The sequence below is a fragment of the Chrysochloris asiatica genome, unplaced genomic scaffold (genome assembly GCF_000296735.1).
Source record: "Chrysochloris asiatica unplaced genomic scaffold, ChrAsi1.0 scaffold00440, whole genome shotgun sequence".
NCBI classification, from domain to species: domain Eukaryota; kingdom Metazoa; phylum Chordata; class Mammalia; order Afrosoricida; family Chrysochloridae; genus Chrysochloris; species Chrysochloris asiatica.
Genome location: NW_006408958.1, coordinates 308,884 through 321,860, shown reverse-complemented (window position 1 = coordinate 321,860; position 12,977 = coordinate 308,884). Strand labels below are relative to the sequence as shown.

The window sequence follows — 12,977 nt, the reverse complement described above, 5'->3', positions numbered from 1 at the left end:
GAATGATTGTGAGGATGGCATAGGACTGAGCAGCTTATCATTTTGTTGACAAGGGTGAGTAAAAAAATGTCTTTACTCTGGCCACAGAATTTATTTCAATCAGTTTGTAGAAAAGGTAAATACGTCATTTTTCAACATCGTCTCCTTGTTTTTCAACACACTTTGTCCATCTGTCAACAAGCTTTTGTATCCCCTTATTAAAAAATGCTTTAGGCTGAGCTGCAAGCCATGAATGTACCACTGCACTGACTTCTTCATTGGAGGTGAATTTTCATCCTCAAAGGGTTGCTTTTAGGGGACCAAACAGGAGAAAGTTCAAAGGAGCAAGATCAGAACTATAGAGAGGGTGCTTTGACACCTCAGAGTGAAGTTTTTGCAGAATGCCAGCAGTGTGGGCAGAGGTGTGTGGATGTACATTGTCAAGCAAGACCACAACGCCCTAGGATAGCAGTCCTCTGCCTTTAATCCAAAGGTTAGGCTTCAGCTCTTCTGTGAGCATCTCACTGTTGATTGTTGAACCTTTTTCCTGATAGTGTTCCAGTATTGGCCCTTGAGAATCCCAGAAGACCTTTTCCTGATAGTGTTCCAATATTGGCTCTTGAGAATCCCAGAAGACCTTTTCCTGACAGTGTTCCAATATTGGCCCTTGAGAATCCCAGAAGACTGTAAGCATAAATTTTCTAGCTGATGGTTGACTTTGGAACTTTTTTTGGCTGGCAATTGAGGATGTTTCCATCCCATACTATGCCATTTACTCTCAGGCTTGTAGTGATGAATCTATATCTCGTCACCAGTAAAGATTTTTTAAAAGAAACTTTTATATTCCTTTGAGTATCAGTCTAAATTTTGTTTTCAGATGTCCATGTTCACACCTGCACAGCAGTGACCTTGAATAGAAAGCACTGCTAAGACGGTGCAGCCAACAGAAGTTTTAATATAGCTGGAGTGCAGAAAATTTTTGACTCACCCTTGTAAACTGAGTTGCTGTGATTTGGAACTGACTTGATAGAACTTATCAACAATAATTCTGTTTTCAATGAGTCTTCATAACAGCCTGAACTGATATCTCAGCCATTATGAAGGGGCTTCAAAAAGTTCATGGAAAAATTTCATTCTTTTAATTTTATTTTTTCTACAAACTTCTTGAAGCCTTTCTTGTGTATTCTTTTAACTCCTACCTTGACTCCTGATGTGGCACTGAACTGCGAACCACAAGGTCAGCAGTTCAAACCCACCAGCTGCTTTTGGAACTGACTTGATGGCGCTTAACAACAACAAACACCAGTTTTTGCCCCATGTTGTTGTTAAGTGCAGTCAAATTGGTTCCAAGTCATAGCAAACCTATACAGGGTTTTCTTTGTTTTAAATCTTTGCAAGAGCAGAAAGCTTTATCTTTCTCCTGTGCAGCAGCTGGAGCGCTCGAAGTGTGAACCTTGTGGCTTGCTGTCCAGTTCTTGCTTGCCATATGGAGGTACTGTGCTCCCATTTGCCCCATAATCTTCCTCAAATGCTGATCCTGAGACTAACACCACGTGAGAAACTTTTCCCCTTGCTGATCTCCCAGAATCCTGTCCTAGCAGCCCTCTTGGAAAAGAAACACACCTTGCACCTAAGGACAATTTAAAAAAACCCTGAATATGAGTCTGAGTAAGTCTCTTAATATTTTTAATCTTCATTTTCTTCATCTTGTGCACGACACCAATAAATAATATTCCTTTCAAAAGGTGGCACTATACAATAATCAACAAGATTTTTCTCTTGGGTGGAGGCTGGGGGTGGGGAGGTTGTTTCTTGGACAACATTGCAAAGAAATAGAAGCAATTCTCATGTATCCAATAAGGGACCATAGAACCATATGCACCGAAACACAAGCATATCAAAATCAGTGCTGGTAGTGGTTGTGAAGTTGGTTCCGACTCATAGTGACCCTGTATAGGATTTCTGAGGCTGTAAATATTTTGGGAGCAGAAAGTCTCTTCTTTCTTCCATGGTACAACTAGTAGATTCGAACTACTGACTTGCAGTTAGCAGTCCAGCTCACAATCCGTTACCAGCGCTCCTTCACAGCAGGTGTTGTTAAGTGCCATTGAGTTGGTTCTGACTTATAGCTACCCTGTATAGGGTTTCCAAGGAGTGGATGGTGAATTTGAACCGCTGACCTTGAGCTTCAAACCAAACTTGCAATCCAGTAGACCTTTACAAAAATCAGTGACACCCCCAAATACATGCACACAAGCAACCACTTTCATCTGTTCATGCAAACACAGACACATGCAGGCAGAAACTTGCCCAAACACTCCCACAAAGAGCGCAAAAACACAGATAAGTTGCATCTGCTTAACTTTGTCTCTTTATTGTCACTGTCGCCTGTTTTCTTCAGGGTTTTTTTTTTTTTTTTTTTATGATGGGGGTGGGGAGGGGACAGTGGTCGGGAGGAACCTTCCTAATTCTGCCCTTCCATAGCGTGCTCTCCATCTGGCCCTTTTGCTGGGAGCTGGGGATGCTTCCTTGGTAGCTGGAGGCCTCAGTCAGGTAGGGCAAGTCCTGGGAGCAGGGAGTGGAAGGAGCAGGCCTGGACCCTCTCCCAGGTCCTCATTCCTCAAGGTCCTGTCGCCATTGTTGTGGTGTGGTATCCATGATCTGGCCTCATCTCCGGGAAGGAAAGGAGACAGAGACCCGGGTTTGAACCTTTCTGGGCCAGTTTCCCTCTCTGTAGACCAAATTTCCCTCTAACTGAAACCGTTCCATACTTTTCCTTTTGCTCTGGCTGGTAGGACATTTTATGTTGAGACAACAAAGGAATTCTTGGGACCCCTCCTGCTCACTCTACAAACCACCCATCCACACCTACACCCACTCATCATCCCTGGAGGCAGAGGGAACTCCTTTAGTGGCCGAGGCAGCCTGACTCCTCACCTCCTGCTCTGTCTCAGGGCTTTGGCCCTCTTTTATTGTGCTCTGCATTCTGGAGCTTGGTCACCAGCTTTCTTTCATGTCCGCCAGGGTTGGGGCGGTTGGTGTTAGCAGCAGCTTCTCTCTTGGTACGGCCTTTCCGTCCTCTTCCTCCTGGAATCCAAGCCCACAGTCAGAGGGGAGGTGGGCTGAGAAATGAACAAAGATGGTTTGGGAAAGGGAGGTAAGAGGCTTCGGGGTGGAAAGAGCTTGAATTGGAGTAGGGAGAATGAGGCTTGCCACCCTGTACCTCTGAGGCAGTCACAGGGGTTGTGAACTGAAAGACCCTAGAGGATCTGTAAGTATGATGCTGAGTACGATGCGAGATCAGAGAGGGGGGTACTTAGGGGCCACAGACTGACCTGAGGGGCCCCGGGAATAGGTTGTCTGGAAAAGGGTGAGCTGTGGGGAGCAGTCCAGGGAAGGGTCCTGAGTCAGTGAAGGTCAGAGGCTGGGAATTGGAAGGGAAACAGCAGAGTTCAGGTCTTACCCAGGTAGGAGGGGGTCAGGCTGTAGAGGTCATATTCATCCAGGCTAGCGTCCTCATCTTCTTGTACTAAGGGCTCCCAGGAGGGGCTGGCTGCTGGTGGAAGGGCAGCCATCATGTCTGGCTTACTCTTGCTGTCTCTCTTCACTGTCTTCTTCTAAGCTTTGCTTGTGTCTGCTTTCCTCACCAGGCACCTCTCCCCTCCCAGTTCACTTGCCCCAATTTATAAGGCCACGTCTCCTCCCAGCCCACAGTCTGGCTCCAGTCCCTCAGGCCCAGGCTGATGCAATCTGGCCCTTTCCCAGAACTGGGCCCAGTAAACACCAGTCACGAGAGAGGAGAAGAGTTGGGTCCTGTGAATCCTCACCTCTCCTCTCAGCAGGGTCACCCAGCTGGGTATTTTCCACAGAGGTGATCCCCGCCCTTCAGAGAGGAGGAAAGAGGCTGAGCCTGGGCACAGACAGTCCCTGGGGACGGGATGGTCTCACCTGGACGAACTGCTTCCTGTCCCACAGCCGACTGACTCTGTACCCCTCCTGAGCCTGGGGTTATGGCCACACAGATCAGCACTCCCCCCAGTTCTGGCTCAGATTCTGGGCGTTGATGGCAGAATTTGGAGAAGGAGGAAGGGGGAGGGGATTCACCTTCTTAGTTCAACTTCACTACCATTTACTCCGTACCTACTACAGGCAGCGGTCCTCAGCCCTCATTTAAAATGAAGAAATATCTTAGAAAATCCTCTTGATAGTCTGAAATGGGGTGCCTAGGTAATCCCTTCCCCTGAAAGGCGGCTATCAGAATAGGTAAACATGTAGATTTTGTAGTCAGCTGCTCTTGGTTCAAACCCTTGCCCCATTACCTCCTGGATGAACCTTTCTGTGCCTTAGAGTTCTCCTTTGTAAAGTGCGGATAAACATAATGAGGACAATAATTGTACTAACCATGTAAGAGTTAGTGTGAGGATCAAATGAAGTAACACATGGAAAGGCACTCGTAACACTGTCTTGGATAGCATAAATATTACATAAGGCATTAGTCACCTAATTTCAACACAACTTAGAGCCCTAATGTAAAGGAGACATAAAAGGAAACAAAGTTATAATAAAAGAATAGGCTTATTCAAAACATGGATCTACTGAAGGAGGAGAAGTAGTGTAGTGAACAGATGTGTTTGTACCTAGTAAGTATGAATTTAAGGAAGACGTTCCAATAAGAAGCAAGTGGAAATGGAATATTTGACTCTTGCCTGCAGGATCTGAACCATGTGGGTCATGTGGGCCCAGAAAGACCAAAGTTGCTCACTCATATTTTCCTGAGGTTTGCACATGGACCACCCAGTTCCTGCTAGACAGGGTGGAGAGCTAGGCAGATACAACATATCATCTTTATTTTATGTTGCTTGATTTTGATGTCCGATTTAAAAAAACAAAAACAAAAACGTTGTTGTTCAGAATGTACACAGCAAAACATACACCAATTCATCAGTTTCTACATGTACAACTCAGTGACATTGATTACGATCTCCCCGTCAAGCACCCATGGTCACCCTCTGCTGACTAACCTTCCTCCATTAACAAAAGCTGATGGCCCCTCAAGGTTTCTACCTCATCTTTCCAGTTGCTGGTGTCACTTTAATCTAGAGTCAGCTCTGCATTTTTACTTTATTATTATTATTTTTAATTCTGTGGTTCCAAAATAAAACAGGACCTTCTCAGGCTGGGCCAGAAGTCAGTTCTCTGCTCACACCCTTACTTTGCTTTGAGTACTGTGCTCCATCTCAGTAATACCTAAACATCATCCTTTTCCCAGGCCCTGTAACAACCCGGTCTTGTCCTTTGCTTAACAACCAGCAGCACACTACCTGAGCTCCTGCCCTGCCTGAACCAGAGTTAAATTTCGCTTTTGTTTCCCAGCTTTAGGTGGTTTGTGAGTTAACAACCAGAACATGAAGTGAAGATAGGAGGGTACTTGAATAAAACAAGGTTGTGATATTAACAACAGGTCAGATCCAAGAGAAAGAGGGAAATAACCTTGATTTGAATTTGGATAAGGCCAGTTAGGTAGAAAAAATGAGAAAATACAGTTTTCTTGCAAATAGGTGGGCTTCGTCACTGAGTGTAGTCACAAACTGATTCCCTCCAACCTGATACAGAACGAGGTAAGGTTCAGAAAATTATAAGTGTTTTACCTTCATATATATCTAGCAGGGCAGTCAAATAGCATGTAGGTCGTGGGACAACACACTTCACTTGTGGGACTGTCCTGCCCTTTTCAAAAACACCCCACAGATTCCCAAGATGTCCCCTAGAGGGCGGTACTGGCCCTGCTGAGGAAAAGGTCATTCCCATTTCCTTCTTTCCAATAGACCTCACCAGTTTCTCACAGGGAGATCTGGGCTCACTTCTAAATCAGTTTCTTCATCTGGAAAAGGTGGATAACAATAGTGCTCAAGGTGTGAAAGGACTTAGTCCAGAGCCACACACGTGGTGTTCAGTTGTTGTTATGTGCCATCGAATTGGTTCCAACTCAGTGGTGCAGTACAGGGTTTCTGAGGAGCAGCTGAGAGCATAGTGGTTACGAACCCGGCTGCTAATCTCACCGCTAGCAGTTCGAAACTTCCAGTTGTTCCGCGGGAGAAAGATGAGGCTTTCTGCTCCCATAAAGATTTACAGCCTCAGAAATCCTGTACAGGGTCACTATGAGTACGACTCCACGGCACATAACAACAACAAAGGGAGGATGGAGCCCTGGTGTGGCGGGCGCTTTGGGTTAATGCGCTGGACTTGAAAGTTGGCTTGAACCACAAGGTTGGGGGTTCAAGCTCACCAGTCGTTCCTTGGAAACCCTATACAAGGTTGCTGTGGGTTGAAACCCATTGGACAGGTTAACAACAACAACAAAAGGAGGATAACAATAGTGCTCAACGTGGGAGAGGGCTTAGTCTAGAGCCAGGAATGTGGTGACTACTAGTAGTTTCTCCATTTCTCAAAGAAGGAAAACTGAGGCTCAGCGAATGACTGACTCATTATCATGCAGCCGATGAGTGCTGAAGGCGTCCTCTCCAGGGACCATCTGACCTCAATTCCAGGGCGCCTCCTAAGTCAGCACAGCTGGCCAAACACTGGCCCAGGTTTGGCAGTCTGTGTGGAAGCACCAGTCAGGCCTGCCGCATCTGGAAGCTGAGGGACGAGGGAGGAGGACCTTACAATATAAATACATAACCCCAGGATAAGCCTTGGATTGCTAACCGCAAGGTTGACAGTTCAAACCCATCAGCTGCTCCTCAAAAACCCCATATAGGAACTGACTCAAAAGCACTAAACAACATCTAAAACACCACACGTACCTCACCCTCCCTCTAGTTATTCTTTTCTTCATCTTTTTTATTTTTTCTTAAATTGCAGTGCAAACACACACCAAAATACCCACAACCCCACTGTGACATTTACAAGTCAATGATATTTATTAATGTCTCATGTTGTGTGCCACCATTATCACTAATCTTATTCAAAACATTTCCACCATCAACTTCAACTCAGTGCTCCGCCCCAACAACAACAAAAAAAAACATTTCCCCTTCCCTCCCAACACTGGTAACTATTACTAGCATTCAGTTTCTATATATTTGCTTATATTTCATGTAAGTGAAATCATACAGTATCTATCCTTTAGCGAACGACTCGTCACTAAGCATGGTGTTTTCAAGGTTCATCCATGTTGTGGCCCACGCCAAGATTTCGTTTCTCTTTGTTGTTGTTGATGGGTGCTGTCAAGTTGGGATCCAATACAGAGACCCCATGTACAACAACAAAACGTACAACAGAATGAAAGCCCAGTCCCGCACCATTCTCACAATCACCCCTCTGCTTGAGCCCAGTTTCTCAGCCACTGTTCTCAAGCCATCTCATTGAGGGGCTTCCTCCCTTTCCTAGACCCTCCACTTTACTGGTCCATTCTGATAACATGTCCAAAGTACATTAGATGAAGTCTCATCATTCTCACTTCTAAGGAGCATTCTGAATGTAATTCTAAGACAGACTGGTTTGTTCATCTGATAGCCCATGGTGTAAACAATATTCTTTACCAGTACCACAATTCAAAGGCATCAATTCATCTAGCTTCCTTATTCATTATTTTACTTTTGAATGCATATAAGGTGATTGAAAATACCACGACTTAAGCCAGGTGGACACTAGTTCTCAAAGTGACATCTTTGATTTTGAACAGAGGACCAAGAAGACACTGTGAGAAGAAGTTCTCTCTAACCTTGACCTTGCAGGAGCTGGAAGCAGGGAGCCTAGACTCTGGATCTGGAGGAGTGAACAGAGAGAGAAAAAGAATTTCTGGGAACTTGTCCTACATGGAGTTCTGGTGTGGTGCTGTGGTCTAATGCGTCAGACTGCAAAGTTGTTTGAACTGCAAGGTCAGTGCTTCAAGTTCACCAGCTGCTCCTTGGAAACCCTATACAGGGTCACTATGGGTTGGAATCGACTCGACAGCACTTCACAACAACAACAATCCTATGTGAGTCCTGGTGTGGTACTGTGGATTAATACTCTGGACTGCAAAGTTGGTTTAAACTGCAAGGTTGGTGGTTCAAGCTTACCAGCCGCTCCTCTAAAACCCTATACAGGGTCACTATGAGTCAGAATTGACTTGACGACATTTAACAACAATATCCTACATGGATACTGTAGGGCCCCAAGTGACTCGGTGGGAAAGTCCAGCGGTGTGGTGTGTTTTATTATTGTATTACCTCCAGGGTGTGTACAATCAGCCATGAGGGAGTTTATTTTCTTTCTGCTATGACTGTACCTTCCTGACACTGCAGGAGATTGCCCGACACACCAGTTACAACCCAGTGATCAGATCGAAGTACACATGGGAGTTAGGGGTGCTTCCAGGGAGGTACCTAATCCAACCTGCAAGTAGAGGGGGGAGGATCCGAAGAGACTTCCAAGAGGCAGTGAAGCTTGAACAGAACTATATTCAGGAAGACAGCAAGACTTCCCCAACTCCAGGAGGTAAGCTATCCAACTCAGGAAAGGCTGGGTGGCCTAAAGGATTTGTAGATGTCAATGACTCACCGGATAGAAGCTTCTGAGGCTGAAAGCAGTGTGCATGTGAGGTGGGTCAGTAGCTGACTTTGTGCCAGGAAGCCTAAAAGAAGTGAAACAAGATGAGTCAATATGACCTCCAGCCCAGTGCAGAGAGACCGTCAACCTGTCAGCTCAATTCGTCTTGGCTGTGAGGTGTCACCTTGAATATAAATGGATGCAGTCTTTTGATGGGCAGTTTGGCAGTATTGCTGATAATTTTAAATGTAAATACTCCTTAATGTTGCAGTTCCACTTCCAGAATTTTCTCCCACAGACATACTCACAGGGGTGAGTGCAGAGGTAAGTACTGCTGCTTTGTCTATAGTGATTACAACCAGTAAACAACCTAAGTGTCCTGTAGTAGGTGAGTGACCAGCACCCTTCCAGAAAAGTGGACTCTGTTGCTATTAAAATGAGTAAGCTCTATCTCTCTAGATTCAGAATACATTGTTGGATGCAAAACACGGGTCATGGAGCATCATGGGTTCAGTAACTCTAGTTTTATAAGAAAAATGTGCGGGCAATGTAGTGAATACATCCATCACCCCATTGACCCCTGGGTTAATTTGGCTGATCTGGCTGGCTAGGCTGGTGTCCCCTTCTTCCTTGACTGCTTTTGTGTGTCCCCTGAGTTGCATGCTCAGCTGAAGAGGACAACCCTCTCTCACAGAGGAGGACTGTGCTTTGGTCAAGGGTAAACGAGTAGCTGTGCTCCTGTTAGATCCTCCAAACAAAGTTGTCAAGAACAAAGAGTTTAATTTGGGGAAGGAGAAAAAAGAAAAAAAAAAAGTGACGTGGGACGTTGTCTAAGTTATCTAGTACTGCTGTATCAGAAATACCACAGTAGATGGCTTAACAAACAAATTAATTCTTACAGTTTCGGAGGACAGAAGTCTGAATTAAGAGCACGGGCTCTGGGGAAAGGGCCTTGTATCCTTTCAGCATCTGTAAGCCCAGCAGTCCTTGGGGATCCTCTTCATAATACAGGGACCCATGGACCAAAGGACTCACGCAGCTCCTGGCTTTTCCTTCTTGGTGGTAGTTGTTGTTGTTGTTCTGTGCTGTGTAGTTGGTTCCGACTCATAGCGGCCCTGCACAGGGTTTCTGAGGCTGTAAATCTTTCCAGGAGCAGAAAGCCTCATCTTTTTCCCATCGAACAGCTGGTAGTTTCAAACTGCTGACCCTGAGGTTAGCAACCCGATTAGTAACCACTACGCTACCAGAGCTCCTTCTCTTGGTGGTAGTAGTTCCCTCTGAACTCAGCTTGCCTGTTTAATAATCCCTTTTATATCTCAAGAGATTGGCTCAAAATACAACCTCATGCTCTAGATTGTATCTGGCCTCATTAACATCATAGAAGTGAGGATTAACAACACTGAGGATAATCAGCATTAGATCAGAGGTGATCACATAGGGGGGGTGATTACATGATTGTTGTTGTTAGGTGCCATCCAGTACCTACTCATACTGACCTTCTGCACAGCAGAAGGAAACACTGCCCTTTCCTGGGCCAACCTTACAATTGTTGCCACGCTTGAGCCCACTGATGCTGCCACTTTGTCAATCCATCTTGCTGGGGGTCTTCCTCTTTTTCTCTGAGGTTATTGAAAATACCATGACTTGGGTCAGGCACATCTTAGTCTTCAAGCTGACATCTTTGCTCTTCATCAGCAGATTTGCCTAATGCAATACATTGTTTGATTTCTTGACTGCTGCTTCCTTGAGTGTTGATAGTTGATCCATGAATGAAGTCCTTGACAACTTCAGTAGAAATCAAATTGACTACATCTGCGGAAACAGGTGATGGAAAAGCTCCCTATCATCATTCAAACAAGGCCAGGGGCAGATTATAGAACAGACTATCAATTACTCATATGCAAAAATACATTATATTAGGGGATTACTATAACCTCATCTGCATGCGAAAGCTGGACAGTGAATAAGGAAGCCTGTAGAAGAATTGATGCTTTTGAGTTATGATGCTGGAGGCAAATATTCAAAGTGCCATGGGCTGCCAAAAGAACCAATAGATCCGTTTTGGAAGAAGTGTAGCCAGAGTGCTCCTTGGAGGCCAGGATGGCCAAACTTCTTCTCTCCTACTTCGGACATATTGTCAGGAGGGACCAGTCGCTGTAGAGGATATCATGTTTGGTAAAGTGGAGGGTCAGAGAAAAAGAGGAAGACCCCCAACGAGATGGATTGGCAAAGTGGCATCGATGGACTCAAGCGTGGCAACAGTAGTGAGGTTGGCCCAGGATTGGGCAGTGTTTCATTCTGCTGTGCATAAGGTAGCTTGCTATAAGTTGGTACCGACTGGATGGCACCTAACAACAACAACGTCTTAACTGCTAACCACTGAGAAACCAGATCCAGCCAAGTTAACACAAACCTTAACTAATGGCCCGAAGTTTCCTCAGCAGATACATCCTGAACTGGGATTCTGGAACACTTGTACTTTCTCCACTATAGGTTCTAGATACCTGGGATATTTGGCTTTTTCACAATGTATACGCTCTGGTAGCGTAGTGGTTACGAATTGGGCTGCGAACCGCAAGGTCGGCAGTTCGAAACTACCAGCTGCTCCGCGGGAGAAAGATGAGGCTTTCTGCTCCCGTAAAGATTTACAGCCTCGGAAACCCTGTTCAGGGTCGCTATGGGTCGGAACCGACTCGATGGCACTTAACAACAACATACCTATCTCATAAGTAAAAGGAAAAAAAAAGCCATTTCTAACAGTTCATTTCTTTTATCCTTTCTTTCCCTTAGGTTCCAGGCACACTATGCCCCCTTCTGGTCATGATAAGGCTTTCCTTGTGTATACACTGGGGGCCTAAAACATCCAATTGTGAATATGTACAAACTCCCACATACACACACACTGCTTTTGCCATCTGCTAAGGAAGGGCAAGTCTTAAGGGCAAGCCTTTTGTTTTGTTCACATGGGTGACGGGAGGGGATGAACAGAGGACAAGCTGAGAGACAGGTTTACACAGAAGATGCCTAAACCCCCATGCAAAAAGAGTTCTGAACGGGGGAAAGCACCAAAGAAGGGAGGTGTGAGCATCTTCTACTACCGTGGAACAGAGACTGTTCTGTGTTGAACAGTGTCCCTCAAAATATGTGTCAACTTGGTTAGGCCATGATTCTCAGCATTATGTCATTGTCCTCCTTTACGTGATCTGATGACATTATCCTCAGCATTGTAAATCCTGACCTCTATGTTAATGAGGCAGGATTCAATCCACAGGATTTAGGTGGTCTCTTGAGTCAATCTCCTTTGAGATCTAAGGCGCTCTGATAGTGTGGTGGTTAGGAGTCGGGCTGTTACCGTCTAGGTCAGCAGTTTGAAACTACCAGGTATTCCTCAGGAGAAAAATGAGGGTTTCTGCTCCTGTTAAGATTTATAGCCTTGGAAATCCTATACAGGGTCACTATGAGTCAGAACCAACTTCACAGCAATCACCACCTTTGAGATATAAAAGAAATGAAACAAACAAGCAAGCAGAGAGAAGGAACCTCAGAATCACCAAGAAAAAGTGTGTCCTTTGGACCTGGGGCCCCTGTGTGGAGAACCTCCAAGACCTAGGGGAAGATTGAGGCCAAGACACATGGAGATCTCCAAGGAATGTTGGCCCACAGGTGTTGAAAGGAGACAAGGACCTTCCCCAGAGGTGACAGAGAGACAAAGTCTTCTTGTAGAACTGGTGCTCTGAATTTGGAATGCTAGTCTCCTAAACCGGGAAAGAATAAATTTGTTTGTTACAGCCGTCCACTTGTGGTATTTCTGTTATAGCAACACTAGAGAACTAAGACAAGGACTTCTATGAAATTCTGTTACATAACTTCCTCCTCCATAGCCTCGAGACCTTGAATAAGGGATTTGGATTGATGTTTTGGGATCAGACTTAAGGGGAAAGCAGAAAAGCCTGGCTTTCTTTGTCAGACTGGCTTCTTTGTTGTCCAAGCAAAGAGTGTCGGGTATTTGGTCAGATTTGTAGTTAAAAATCTCCCTATGTAAAACTCCATTCAATTCACAACAAAAAGTTAAAACCAAAAATTCTCCCTATGTGAGAAATTCTCAAACGGGTCCATCTTCAGGAATAAAGGGTGCACGAGATTGCTAGAGTAGACCAGACATAGGTTGTTGATTCACCCCCAGGGATATGTAAGCAGGATGAATGAGGGGGAGGGGTAAAATATTCTAGGATTAGGAATTTTAAATAATATAGTCATTAAGACCCTTAGAACCATTAGGGCCAGTGTCTACTGAGTTGGGCGCCTGATTTTGCAAAATCAAATAAAGCAAACCTCACTCTGGCTAAAATGACTACAGACTGGGAGAACAAACAAGATGGCGGATCGGGTGGATGAATAGCAGAGAGCTCCGCCAACAACAACACAGAATACCCGACCAAGCAGGCTCAGGGGATGGTCCCAGA

At 45.1% G+C, this 12,977-nt stretch overlaps 1 protein-coding gene across 1 annotated transcript; it reads right to left on the bottom strand.

Annotated features, from left to right (window-relative positions):
• Nucleotides 1-2,929: 2,929 nt before the first annotated feature.
• NUPR1 (nuclear protein, transcriptional regulator, 1) lies at nt 2,930-3,554 on the bottom strand. The gene is made up of 2 exons (XM_006877034.1): nt 3,443-3,554; nt 2,930-3,066 (listed from the first exon to the last, which is right to left on the bottom strand). Exons 1-2 carry the CDS (start codon nt 3,552-3,554, stop codon nt 2,930-2,932), a joined length of 249 nt encoding a protein of 82 aa, XP_006877096.1.
• Between the last annotated feature and the right edge of the window lie 9,423 nt (nt 3,555-12,977).